Source organism: Hipposideros armiger, unplaced genomic scaffold, assembly GCF_001890085.2.
Source record: "Hipposideros armiger isolate ML-2016 unplaced genomic scaffold, ASM189008v1 scaffold_364, whole genome shotgun sequence".
Lineage (NCBI taxonomy): Eukaryota > Metazoa > Chordata > Mammalia > Chiroptera > Hipposideridae > Hipposideros > Hipposideros armiger.
In genome coordinates this window covers 1,375,987-1,389,815 of record NW_017731714.1, presented here as the reverse complement: position 1 = coordinate 1,389,815, position 13,829 = coordinate 1,375,987, and the positions used below count along the sequence as shown (strand labels likewise).

The window sequence follows — 13,829 nt, the reverse complement described above, 5'->3', positions numbered from 1 at the left end:
CTCTCTCTCTCTCTCTCTCTCTCTCTCTCTCTCTCTCTCTCTTTCTCTTGTGCTGTTGTGCTCCGAGCCCCTAGCTTTCTGTAGCTACATCAGCTTTTAACACGTCTGTTTGCATTGTTTTCAGATGAAAGATCAATTTAAATATCATCCTATTTAATTTAGAATGTACTTTTACATTTACATCACAACGTCACTTGGAACATCTAATCCAACTTCCTTCCTTTACAGGTAAAATATTTGGTATCATAATAATTAAATAATTAGCTCAGATTAATTAATACAGCTGGTAAGGACAGAAAACCTAATTCTGCTGATTTCCAACGTTATTCCCACCTCCCAGGTCTCTGCCTGGTTGAGTTCTTATTAGCAAGATTTCCTTGTGTTTTAACTTAGTAATTGGCGAACATTAGGGGTACACTGTACACAAAAAAGACAATTAAATTTCTTGACATTCCTGGACATCCTAAGGTCTAGCATTTGAATAATAACCATGTAGTCTTCATTTTGGTGATCATTTCACACCAATTCATTGTACTACTTAAATGTCTTAGCCCTCAATGTCCTCTTGCGATAGCCACCAGGAGAAACCGTTTTCGGCTCTAGCAATATTGACGCGAGGGTAATTTTCTTACTCCCTTCACCTCTTCTAATAGGAGCATATCCAGATTATTCCTGAAAAATTCCACTTCTCTCTCCAAGAGAAATATATTGACGGTGGGGTATTATGGAAGATGTGTCCAGCGTCTGGCTACCCAGCAACAGATGAGCTTGGGGCCAACACTGCACATCTCCTTAGCTGCCCCAAGCTCTGAAAAACTTACTTTGACGTCCTTACTCCATGCCTACTTGCAAATGAAGCACTGGCTGAACCATGAAGGACGGGTAGAGTAGTAGGTGGAAATGTGGGGGAAAAAGAATTATGGTAAAGAAAGAGCATGGGCTTAAAAATACAGAGAAAGGAGAAGTGTGCACACACAAGGGGCAGCTAACAGGCAAGGGTGGGCAAGTTTCAGATTGACAAGGGTTTAATGATCAAGTGGCAAATTAGTGCAAAATAAAATAGGAGGGTAGGTTTAGCAAGGCCTCAAGCTCCTAGTTTAGAAAAATATTTTCAGTCCCCAGACACTAAAACGGCATTTGCTATGGTGCCTTGTACACAGTACATATTTGTAACCTCAACTGAACCCCATACTTTTAGCTTTGGGAAGGGTGGAATGAATGAATGAATATTTCAATATTAAATATTCCAAGTTGGAAATATTCCAAATTTGCTTGGTTTTTATTTCCCCCTGACTTACTGCTGATAGAAGTCTTATCTCACAAAAGCAAACTCTTACAAGGATACACCCTGCATACAAAATGCCTTAAATAGTTTCCAAGTCAGAAATATTCCAAATTTGCTTGGTTGTATCATCTCACAATTTATACTTACATAACATCTGAATTGTTGCAGAGCATTCACCCCTTTTTTCTCTTACCCTTACTGCCCTGACCCCGCAGTTGCTCAGGAAAGCTGCCAGCCTGAGCAGTCTGTGTGTTGGGGAAGGGAGCATAAGGGGTCCCCTTCCACCGTTCCCCTTATACCAAGGAGGAGGGGTGACCTGTGAGCCCAGAACACAGCAGGGGTACGATTAGGAATAGAGGTCCAACCTCCTAACCTCCTGAAACCACATGGCTTTCCCCAACAGTTGACATTTCTAACATGGAATGTTATTAGAAAGAATAACAGTAAAATGCAATAGTGGATAAATACTCTGTCTTTTTGCTTTATGCCAAAACTTCCCTTAGCTGAACTCCTGTCATGAAATGATAAAGTCAGCTCAGGCAGCTGCTGGCTTGGTTTCAGTTCCCTCCTGTCTTGCAGCTGACAGAAGTCTTATCTTGCAAAAACAAACTCTTACAAGGGCACGTATGCCCTGTGTACAAAATGCCTCAAATAGTTTCCAAGTCAGAAAACCAAATTTTCTGAGTGTTACAGTTTGGGGGCATTGCGATGACCATAAAAACTGATGGATCAACTTATTTTTGGAAATTCTGCCCAGCTAATTTATGGTAAACTGGGACGAAAACTCCCATCCACTGATTTCCGATCAATGACTTTTCTACTGTACCTTCCTGTTTAATATGGAATGAACGTATAAATGGGGATCTTGCCTGTTCCAAATGGTGTTTGGAGAAGGCTGTTGCCATGATGCAATATTTTAAGGGAAATATTCAGTTTTGTTCTTGAACCAAAGGCTTGACAAACTCAATCTGAATCAAGTTGTAATAATATAATCAGATGTCCATCTGTCTGTTGTCATTCATTTTTCACTTTTAGAAGGGTTTTAGTAAGCCAAAGAAGCCAATTAAAATTTAGAACAATTGAACTTTCTAAAGGGTTAAGTGCCTGGTGTGGTAACATTTGAGCTAGTGTTTTGAATATTTTGTTTGAATTCTCCAGTCAATAGTTCTTAACACAAAGGCACAGCCAGTTAATGCGTACAGTTAATGGGCCATGAGTCCAATGCGATGTTCTTACGTCAACTTTGTCTAGAACTAGAACAGTTTCAGAAAACAATGCGATATGAGCCTGATTTGCTTGCAAAATAATAACATTCACAATTTGCCATATTCAATGTTGGTATTTCTTTTGGTTTTTGACTTAGAAAACCTCCTCTCCCCCATACTGGATTTCACTCTATGCACTTGCCAAGGGGCAGCTCCCCAGCATGTGAAACACAGTGGAACAGCTCTGGTGGAAACCAGGGTTACAGTCCTGGAGTCTCGAACCCTGAATCCACAGCCACTTGGGAGCAGCTTTAAGGAACCCCACAGGCACTGAGCTAGGAAACCCTCAGTCTACAAATGAGTTTTCATATTGCAGGATGGGATCCCTGGGTGCAAGAGTTGATAAGCTTTTCCTATAAAGGGATAAAGAATATATATATTTTTGACTTTGTGGGCCACATGGTTGCTTTCTGTTACAATTCTTTAACTCTGTTGTTACAGTGCAAAAGCAGCCATAAACGATAGGTAAACCAAAGCATAAATGAATGAGTGTGGCTCATTCATTACGAATGTCCATAATTATTCATGGACATTAAAATTTTAATCTCATATAATATTCACAGGTCACAAAATATTATTCTTCTTTTGATTTTTTTTTAAAGATTTTTATTGGGGAATTGGGGGTATGGGGACAGTGCTAGGGAATTGGGGGAAGGGGAACAGACAAGTTGCTGTCGTTTTGTTCTTCAGTCTAGTTGTGGAGGACGTTGCTTCACTGGCCCAAGTTGGCACCATCATTGCGCTCTTTCCGGGCGAGGCACATCAGTCGCCAGCTTCTGGACAGCTGCTCGCTGCGGCTGCTGGCCACACACGGTAGCCCATGGCAACCCACTGCAGCAGGGGCTGAGCCGGCGACTCACGGCAGCCCAGCTCCAGGTTGAGCTGTTGTTCAGCATCTTAGCTGTGGAGGGCAGTGTCACTGGCCCTCATATGTGGGATCCGAACCAGGGCCCTCTGGCGTCCCAAGCCAGTTCTTAACCATCGTGCCACTCGGCCGGCCCTTGATTTTTTTTAAGCACTTAAAAATGTAAAAACATTCTCAACTTGCAGGCTGTACAGAACCAGGTGGCCTGGATTTGGCCCACAGGCTATATATAGGTTCCTGGCCCCTGTATTAGTATAATTAGAAATCTCTCAATGTGGAACTCAATCATCTGTACCTTATGGAGCCCCTCAGGTGACTCCAACCTGCAGTCAAGATAGTGAATTCCTGGGCCGGCTGAATGGCGGGTTGGTTAAGAGCTGGCTTGGGACGTCAGCTCTGAGCAGCAGGGCCCTGGTTTGGATCTCACATGAAGGCCACTGATGCTGAGCCCTCTACACAGCTAAGATGGTGAACAACAGCTCAACCTGGAGCTGGGCTGCTGTGAGTCGCAGGCAATGTCGTAGGCTGCAGCCCCTGCTGCAGTAGGCTGCCATAAGCTACCGTGTGTGGCCGGCAGCCAGCGAGAGCGGTTGGCGGCCAGGGTGAGCTGCTGTGAGCCACCATGAGTGGCCGTCCAGAGGCCGGCGACCGATCTGCCTCACCTGGGAAGAGCACAATGATAATACCAACATGAGCCAGTGAAGCAACGTCCTCCACAACTAGACTGAAGAACAAAAGCACAGTAACTTGTCTGTTCCCCTCCCCCAATTCCCCAATAAAATCTTTCAAAAAAAACGATAGTGAATTCCTGTATTGATGTGCATGTCTCTTTGTACAATGAGCTCCAGTGTACACTATTTCTTAATCCTACTTGAATATGTCTTGAGGTTGATACTTCTGGTTATACCCTACCTGAATACCTGGCCTCCAGAGGGTCTGAGGAAATCAATAGCCCATGACACAGCTGAAATTCATTCAAGACACCCATGAGTAGTTGACCGCTGGCACCAGCCTAGAAAAATCTCATCCAGCTTGCACCAGGTCCATAAAAGCAATAACATTTCAATGTGTGCTGAGCTATTAAAAATGGTTTGGACATTCTGAGAGAGAATGTTTTTAAAAACATAAAGTTAGCCAATGGGATAATTACAAGTATTCTATATACCTTTAAAACATATAAAAGGATAAGAGCAAATAAATCATGCCATATGTATCAAAAGATCAGAAATAAGAAATCATTTAATAAAGGAAGTGTGGGATAAAGATAACAAAGAAGATACTGAATGTGAGTTTTGAGTTCACATATGCATATGGATTAAATTTCTGTATTAAAGACAAAGACCATTAGAGTCAAAATAGACAGGATCACAAAGGCCAAAACCCAAAAGTATATGCTAGATCACAAGGAACTCAAATAAAACAAGAGAATGCAAAATGTATAAAAAAAAAAGTGCAAAGGTATATTAGACAAATTAAATAAAAACAGAAATCACAATTTTAATACTATACAAAGTAGAATTAAAGGCAAAGACATTAAAAAGGACATAGAAGATTAATTTATACTGTTAAAGGATATGTTACACTCTGATTCTTAGGTAAATATGGACTATTATATCCCAATAATATAACAACAGGAAATATAAAGCAAAACAAGAAATTAGCAGAACTACAAGAGCAGTGAGGAAATTTAACAGTTTTCTCCAATTGTGATAGATCCAGGAAGCAAAAAGGAAACACTGAGAGGATCTGAGAAACATCTACCTTGCAATCGCAAGTGATTGATGTATACTTCTTTTGTGCAATAAATCAATGAGGATAAAGTTCATCATGGGTTCCCACATTCCCTTACACTCATTTCAACATGACATTACTGAATTGTCTGACAAGATGTTTTTAAGATCTATACCAAGAGGCACATTTTTATCATTTTTATTATATGAGATTATTATGAATATTGCTAGATATTATTCTTGTGAGATTATTATTAATATTGTTAGATGTTAAAATAATTGTAGTTATTTAAGAGAATGTCTGTTTTCTTAGGCGATGCATGCTAAAATGTATAGGGGTAAAGTGTCACAATGTCTGTAGTTTACTTTCAAATGATACAAGAAAAGTATATATATTTACACACTTATAAGGTTAAAAGTAAAGCAACTATGGAAAATTATTCACAATTATTAAATCAAGGAAGATAATATTTGAATACTCATTTTAGTCTGATTTTTTTCATATGTTCAAAATTTTTCAAAATAAAAATTTAAAGAAAAGAAATATGATAGTATAATTTATCACATTAGTGTATATGTGGAGAAAAGTAGTTTTTACCTATTCTTGTTAAAAAACAAACAAACCTCTTCTACTATAATTGGAATAGATGACTACTTTTTCTAAATATCTTTCATGCTTGAAAGTGGCATATAGCAGTGATTAATAAATTATTTTTTAATAAAATGGGCAAAAATTTATTTAGCTTTCTGATAGCAAAAGCACATGTGTATACACAAATAAATTGCAGAAAAATTTTATGTATAACAAAGATAGATACAAAGATCTTAAAACAAATAGAAAATGCAGCACAATATTACAAGAATATTCTACAATAGCCAAGTGATTTATACCAGGATACAAGCAGTGCAATATGATAATTCATATTCACTGATATAAATGATCACTTCAGCATATTAAAGAATAAAAATACAATGATGTCAAGGGAAACTAATAAGATGAACAGACATTCCTAAGAAAAAGAAAACAAAAGTTTAAAAGGGGCTCCTGTTCTAGTTGGTATAACAGATATTTTCTCTCTTATGAAAACTGTCAGGAAATTTATTATTATACCATTAAGCTGGAGCAGTCAACATTTAAAGTTTCAACTGTGATGCAGAAAAGGTATTTTATAGAATTCAATATTTTTTCTTGATTAAATTTCTTAGTTTAGGACTACAGGGAAATTTCTTAACAGGATAAGCACTATTTACTGAAAGCAGCTCAAGAGTGTGAGCTGTGAGCAACAGGGTCACCAGTTCGATTCCCGGCCTGAGCTGAGCTGCCACTGAACTGCCAATAGGTGGCAGGATGACTCAGCTAAAAAAAAAATTACTGTTATATCAAAATAAAGGTTAATGATGTTACTTACAAAATGAATATCCACAAAGCAATAGACTCAGGCCATCAATAAACAGTTTTCAAATGTAATGAAATATGTTTTAATTAAGACAACAAGATATGTAAAATACCTCTTGAAAAAGAAAACATATAAAATTTATCTGAAGTTTTCTTCAGTAATTTTTTTCAGGATTTGTTTCAAACTCTTTGGAGGACATCAAAAAAGATATGACTCAGTGGGAAAACATGAAATATTTCCTATTTAAAGAGTCACTCATAAAATGCTTTATTTTCTGTGAGCTAATCTATTCATTTAATTCTATTCTAACCAAGTAACACTGGGAATATTTTGATGTTGTGTAAGGAGTAACTTTCCCAAAGGATCCTGAAATGCATCTGAAGAAATAAAGGTTTCTGGCTTGCTGCAGACCAAGCCTTCTGCTCAGAACAAGCAGAAACGCTGAGCCAATCGCACGCATCCCGGTAGGGTGTCAGAGGTTCCCAGGGCAGTAGGCGCTTCAGGTGGGGAAGGGACGTTTGGAGAGGCGAGCTTGATATTGGCCACCAGCTTTCCACTGGGGACATTTGTCTACTTGCAAATGGGGCCTGAGACGCTGTGACGCTTGTCCGAGATTCTGATGGTTTCTCAGAGCTGGAGGAACGATAAACGGGGTTCAGGGCCCACTGAAGAGGGGAAGCCGTGGTAAGCACGGCGAGTTGTCAGTTAAGCCCTGCAAAAGGCTACCCCCTAGAAGTAGGGATGAGCAGAAGCAGGGATGAGTCTTTAAAAACACCGAACCCTAGCTGCAACGCAAGTCAGTTGCTGAGTGGAGTAAAATGGCTTTCTTTCCTGTGGCTACCCGCTGGGAGCCAGAGTCTGACCTGCCACTGGCTCACCTCACCTCACTCATGTGACCCGAATCCGGACTTGGATGGATCCTGACTATATTTAAAATTTTCATGTTTTGTTCACCATCAATGTTTTGGAATTAATTTTGAGACTTAAAAAAATTGCATTAAAATATTATCGTGGTAACTAGGGTTTGCACTGCCTCTTAAATTGGGGGCCTTAGGTGAATACCTCACTTGCCTCCCCTTAATCCCAGCCCTGAAGCCTCCACTTGAAATGAGTGAATTCTATTGCATGCAAATTACATCTTAGTAAAGCTTTTCAAAAAATAATATAGAGAAATGGTTAATTTTCACTAGTAACCAAGGAAATAAAAATTGAAACATAAATAGACCATATTGTTCACTTATCCTGTCGGCAAAGATAATAAGACCTCTGGCACACCAAATGGCAAGAAGGGACTGAAGCAAATACTCTCAACATTTAGTGATGGGTATGACTTTTGGGGATGGAAATTTGGCAATATTCATCAAAACTTTTAAAATGTGCATACTCCAACATGGAAAGATGAGTTACAAGGATGCCCATAATACCATTGTTTAAAAGAATATAAAGTAGAAACAACCTAAATAATGAAAAGCATGGCTTAGGTTAAGTCAACCATGGTTTATGCATTCGATGTAATATTGTGAAGCCATTAAAATGTTTTATAAGTGTGTTTACTAATATGGAAAAAAAATGCTCTTTGAGTGAGGAAGAGGCAGGTTTCAGAATAGTACATAGAGGAATTTTTAAAGTATGTATTTATAAACATATCTAGAAAAATATATGGAAGATTTGCACCTAAATGTCCACAGTGTTGATTTCTAGAGAGCGAGTAGGAAACAAATTGTCCTCTCTTGGGGAAAATAGTACCTACCATGTGTTGGTTAAGGATGAAGGTGCTACCGTCAGACCTCCTGGGTTTGTCTCCAGCTTCCCTGCTCATGGACCATATGACTTTAGACAAGTTTTTATAACGTTCTGAACCTCTGTTTTTTTCATTTGTGCGATGGGGAGAATACCCATCCCATATGGTTGTAGTAAGGATGAAATGAAATAACCTTTGTAAAGGGTTTAGCATGAAAGTATTCAGTATAAGAGCTATTAATATCATCAAATTTTCATTTCTCTTTAATGAATATGTGGAAACTTAAAATATACTCCATGACCCTATTAAATAAATACAATAGAAGTCCAGCGTTCTCCTCTCTGCATGTGTGGTTTTCGCAAAGTAAAGAACTCATTTTCTCTATCACTTGGGTGAGTTTCCTGTATCACTGGATTGCCAGTACCTAAGGCCACAGGTAAAGAGGTAAAAGTGGACGATCTCTAACCGCTACCTGTATGGACACTTCTGAGGAACATTAAAAAGTGAAGTTCACAGGACATTAAAACCAAAGGCCTAATGTAGCCTCTAAGGTCTCATTTTCAAATTGTATCGGATGAAACATACCTCAGCAGAGAACCTCTGACTTCTTCTCCATTTACTACCAAGGATCTCAGCTTCTCTTCCCTGAGTCGAGCTCGAGTTTGTTTCTCTCGTTCTACCTCATTAATTGATTCAACTTAAGAACACATCTGGAGGCTTATTTATCACACTTTGAAGACAAAGGCTCTTCACTTTGGACCTTCAAAGCCTTTTGCTGAAATGGAGTCTGATTTAAAATATCAAGGGAGACCAGGCTCTTGAAGCGCTGAGGGTCAGAACTGTCCTCCTGCACTTTGCACTGGGGTTTGGTATGGTGCTAGGGGACTGAGAGAAGAACTATCATGTTTTACGATTTGGGCCTTACAGTGTTTGAAGTCATTTACTTTCCTGAGATGGGGATGAGCCAAAACCCTGCCTGACTCCCACCATGTGAGAGAAGTCTCTCCATGAATGAACTGTCCTCAGGTCCTGTATGGGGCACTTTCCCTATACTGTTAGCTACTGGAGCAAGGTTGTTGGGGACATGGGGTCTCATAACAGACACAAGCCATATAAAAAACAGAAAATTGAATAATTATTCATGATGGGTGACTTCATATGTTCACTGTCAATTGTTGCTCTTGTCTCTGCCAGATCTCTGAAACCACTTGCAGCATACACCATAACCAAGTTTGTTCAAGTATCAATAAACCATGATGAAATGAATGCTGGTGTCTTGGTTTTCCTCCGTTAATGTTTGTTGGCATTGCTTAATGATAAAGACCTCTTAGAAAACAGAGATTGTGTTTGTTCAGTGTACCTGTAAAAAAATGTTTAAACTTTTGCTGATCGCAGGTTATGATTGTCTTTGCAGAAAATGTAGAAAGTATTAAAAAGCAGAGAAAAAATTACCCACAATCCCCATACCCAGAGATAACCCTGGGATGTTTCTTTTCAGTATTTTTGCTTTAGTTTTAATTTAGTTCATTTATCACAGAAAGCCACACACATAGATACTTATTAAATATATGGATATGATAATAATGGCTGGAAATCTATTACCCACTTGCTTTTGTTAGTAACTTACTTTTTTGAGTAGTGGTGACTTGAGTAGTAGCTCCGTTAGGAGTGGTGGGGGAGACAGATGATATAGAAATACAACCTATAAAGACAAGTTGGAGAAATTATTTAAAATGTGCTTCCCAAATTGGTTCATAGATGCTTTCAATAATCCTCTAGAAATCAAAGTAGAAATGAATTTATCACAAGGATGTTAAATTCAATTTTGCAATTTAGAATCCGTGTAAATTAATTTTGAGATATTGTCCATTCTCTTCCCTCTCTTAGGACTCTTTCTTCAAAAGAATTCATAGTGGAGTGTCCATTTCTTTCTAAAAACCCAATTTCACACCAAGCTGAAGAGATTTATGGGTTTGAGAACTAGTCTCTAGTTCATCTGAGGCTGACCTTTGAGGGCTCACTGAAGTTTAGAGATGAAAGGCATTTTAGATACCATCTATTCTGTGCTTTATTTAATAGGCACGAGGAAACTGAGGCTCAGGGGTCTAATTGATTTTGCACGGTTAAACTACTCAGCAGCAAAATTCTGGTTATTTGCAATTTTTGCAACTATTATTTATTGACTGCCCACTGTTTGCCTAGTAATGTATGTGATACAGAAATGAAGACGCCAGTTTTACTTTTAAAAAATATACATAGTCTTGTGGTCCCTGAAACCCGACTCAGAGCTCTTTCCTGTAACAATTAAATGGACTGAAAGGCTCTCTTGTTGGATCACTGAAGACAAAGGAAATACCTTGCTTCTTTAGGTCATTCTAAGCATGTGCTTTTCAAACTGGCGTACCTGCAGGACTATGCAGTTAAGATGCACAGGCAATTACGGCCCACCTACACCGAGCTCTCATTTTGTGTAAACAAATGAAAACATTTTTTTTTCCCTTCTCCTCCCTCTCTCCTTCCCTCCATTCCTCTCTTCCTCACTTGTTGATTCAACCAATATCTTACTATGAGTCAAGAGCTGGGCTAGATTCTGGGGATAAAACAGGCATGCTAATACCTGTCCTTTTGGATATTCCAATTAAATCAATATATTATGACCTAGAATGCAAATTTTGCATGATGTTTAGAAGTAAAATCGGGAAACTTTAGAGGGTCCTGGGTTATGACATAATTTCCTAGTTGAAGTGATATAATGTTGTATTCTCAAATTCTTAGCATCGGAATCTAGTTTTCAGATAAAAGCTTTGTCTTTTCCTTGAACGCACTCAGTTCTCTCCTGTTTCAGAACTTTTGCGCTGTTTTTCCCTCCACCTTCAGTGCCCTTTCCCCAGGTTTTGTAAAGTTGGCTTCTTCTCGTGTTTAGCCTTCAGCATAAATGACACTTACTAGAAAAAAAATTCCTGCTACCCTTTTCAAAAACAGCTTCTGCGATACGTTTATCACTTTATCTGGTTTGATTTTCTTTGCCCTGTTTTTCACTGTTTGTTATTTTAATAATTTCCTTGTTCTGTTTAATGTGTGTTTCCCCTCCCACTGTCCGCCTGCACACACTGCATGCACCCTCCGTGGGAGCTCACCGGCCTTTCTGCTCTGGCCTCGGGGTTTAGTACCTGACAGAGTTATGGAATGCACAAAGGAGTGAATGACTGGGAATCAAATTATTTACAAAAAACTTCCTTTCCACGTGGCAGATGACACGGGAAATTGGAAATATTGCTTGCTTTAGCCTTAAGATGACTGGAGAAAGCAAAAACAATCCAATGATGTTGACCCTTCCTCACACTTTCCAGGTTCCCCTCTTAAACGAAGGAGCAAAGGCCGGGAATCCTGTTCCCACACCTCTGTATGATTCTATAAAGTAGCCACATCAAGAGAGTTTCTCTGGAAGATGCAAAGATGAGGACAGCACTGGCCATCAAATGCCAAGGGAGCCTTTAGCGTCCTAGTCTTGATGACCTATCCATGAAGTGTCATTTCAGGCCTTCATCTGGTTGTAAACACTACTTAAGCAGATAAAATTTATTTCTTTTCCAGGAATCCTTTCCAAATTTTTGGCAGCTCGAAGATGCACAAAGTATCTCCAGCTATTTGTGTCCCTCCCCCAAAAGGTAATGTGTCTACTTTGATTGAATAATCCCACTTTGTCCTCTGAGACAACACAAAGGATACCTCTTCTGATGTGTAAAACTCTACCAATATTTGAGTATATTTAAATAGAACACCATATACTCTTCAGTCTTTTTATCTTCTTCAAGTTGTCTTCATAGTTTGCTACTTAAAAAAATTTAGAGTAGCTTTGTTAGTTAGTCCTCTGTTTTCTTGTAATTTCCCCTTTGCCTACCTTTCAGAAATCACCATCACAATACCCAGGCTTGTTCCCTAGGCTATAATTATTACCATTATCAGCTAAGTATCAATTTAGTTCTTTACTGTGTGCTGGGCACTGGAGTATGCACATCCCATTAATTATTTTGTGTAGTCCTCATGTGATTACTACGAGGCAGGTACCAACACTGGCTACCTTTTATAGATGAAGAGGTTGAGGCAAAGGGAGGTAAGTAATTTGACTTGGTTGTTGCCCAGGTTTTCAGAGGCGGAACCAGATTTGAACCCAGTTTTCTCTGTCTCTCATGCCAGCGCCATTAACTATTACACTATTTTATCCCCAAATGTACTTTAGCAAATGCTGGATCTCTTCCCTGTCTCCTACAGCGTGCCCAGGAGATCCCTGATACTTGCTCTGACTTGAGTTAGAGCAACGTGTGATGGGCTAAACATATTTCAAATGACTGCCTCTCCTTATTTATGTACTGGGCACTAGCATTTCTAACACATAAACACTGCATTTTGAGAAGACGTTTACCAAGAAGAGTCCCAAAATAATGGTAGTTTAATACAATCTAAGAATACCCCTACATTATTTCTTTACTTTAGTGAATTAGATTCCGATCCCCAAACCACATAACACCTAAGCCAACAAAGTTGTTTTTGTCTTTTTCCTGCCTCACACCTCAGGAATGGGCCCACAGAGAGAGAAACATGTCCCCTGTGGTTTCAGAGTTCATGCTTGTGGTTTGTACCTTTCCGACGGGAGAAGGAGGAAATTATAAATTTTTGGAAAACCTTTTAAAACCCGAGGACTGTTATCCACCATCACCCTCATTAACAACTCTTTAATTTAGATGTTAACCTCATTAATACACAAACAAAGCAACACATTTATTCACACCAGAATAGTTCTCATACTATTTGAATTTTTTTTTTCATTCTAGCTAGGCTTAGAATTAAAGGATGCTCCTCATACTGGAAAACTGTGATCTGGCCACAATGGCTGACTCTCTGGTGCCATTTCCTCCACCTTGCCAGCTGAGTCCCAATAAAATCCATCTAGCAGACTGGGATCTGATATACTACTCATTTATGTATTCATTTAAGTACGGTAGAATTAAAGTGGGGTAATTTATATTTTAATCTATAATCTCATAGCCAATATAAAAGCATCAGGCTAAAAGAAAAATTCCACTTACCTAACAATAGTGATCCAATTATTATTTTTTCGTACATCCTGAGATCATGAGCTGGCCCACAAAAGTCAGTGCAAGAAGAGACTCAGGGGGGACTGACAGTGGCAGTCTGTGGCCCCAGCCCGCACCCCGTTATCTTTCAGTCCCACCTTCCCGAGGCCGTCATCAGTTGATAAGCCTGGGTGGCATTTGAAATTATGCAACGCTGTTAAACGCCTGTCATTAAAGATATATGGATATCTGCTTAACTGGGATCATTAAAGTGTGAAGTAAAATCTTCACTTCGAGGAACTGGCTGCTACGTGTTAAATTTGTTAAATTTACTTGGCATACATTAAGTAGGCATTGCAAGATAGCAGTGTGGCAGGATAGGTAGCCCAGAAAACCCCCTCCCAAAAGACAACTGAGGCTCCTCAATAATCACACAAGTGGCAGGTGACTCTATTGGGCTCCTGCAACGGA

General features: G+C 39.1%; 1 protein-coding gene across 1 annotated transcript in view; it reads right to left on the bottom strand.

Moving 5' to 3' along the window:
• Positions 1-13,451, bottom strand: part of GYPA (glycophorin A (MNS blood group)) — a 24,041-nt gene extending 10,590 nt beyond the window's left edge. The window contains exons 1-2 of the mRNA XM_019662039.1: positions 13,371-13,451; positions 9,911-9,985 (exon numbers count right to left, since the gene is read on the bottom strand). Of these exons, the coding sequence (XP_019517584.1) occupies positions 9,911-9,985; positions 13,371-13,407 (112 nt within the window). The 5' untranslated portion in view covers positions 13,408-13,451. The remainder of the gene's footprint in view (positions 1-9,910; positions 9,986-13,370) is intronic.
• Between the last annotated feature and the right edge of the window lie 378 nt (positions 13,452-13,829).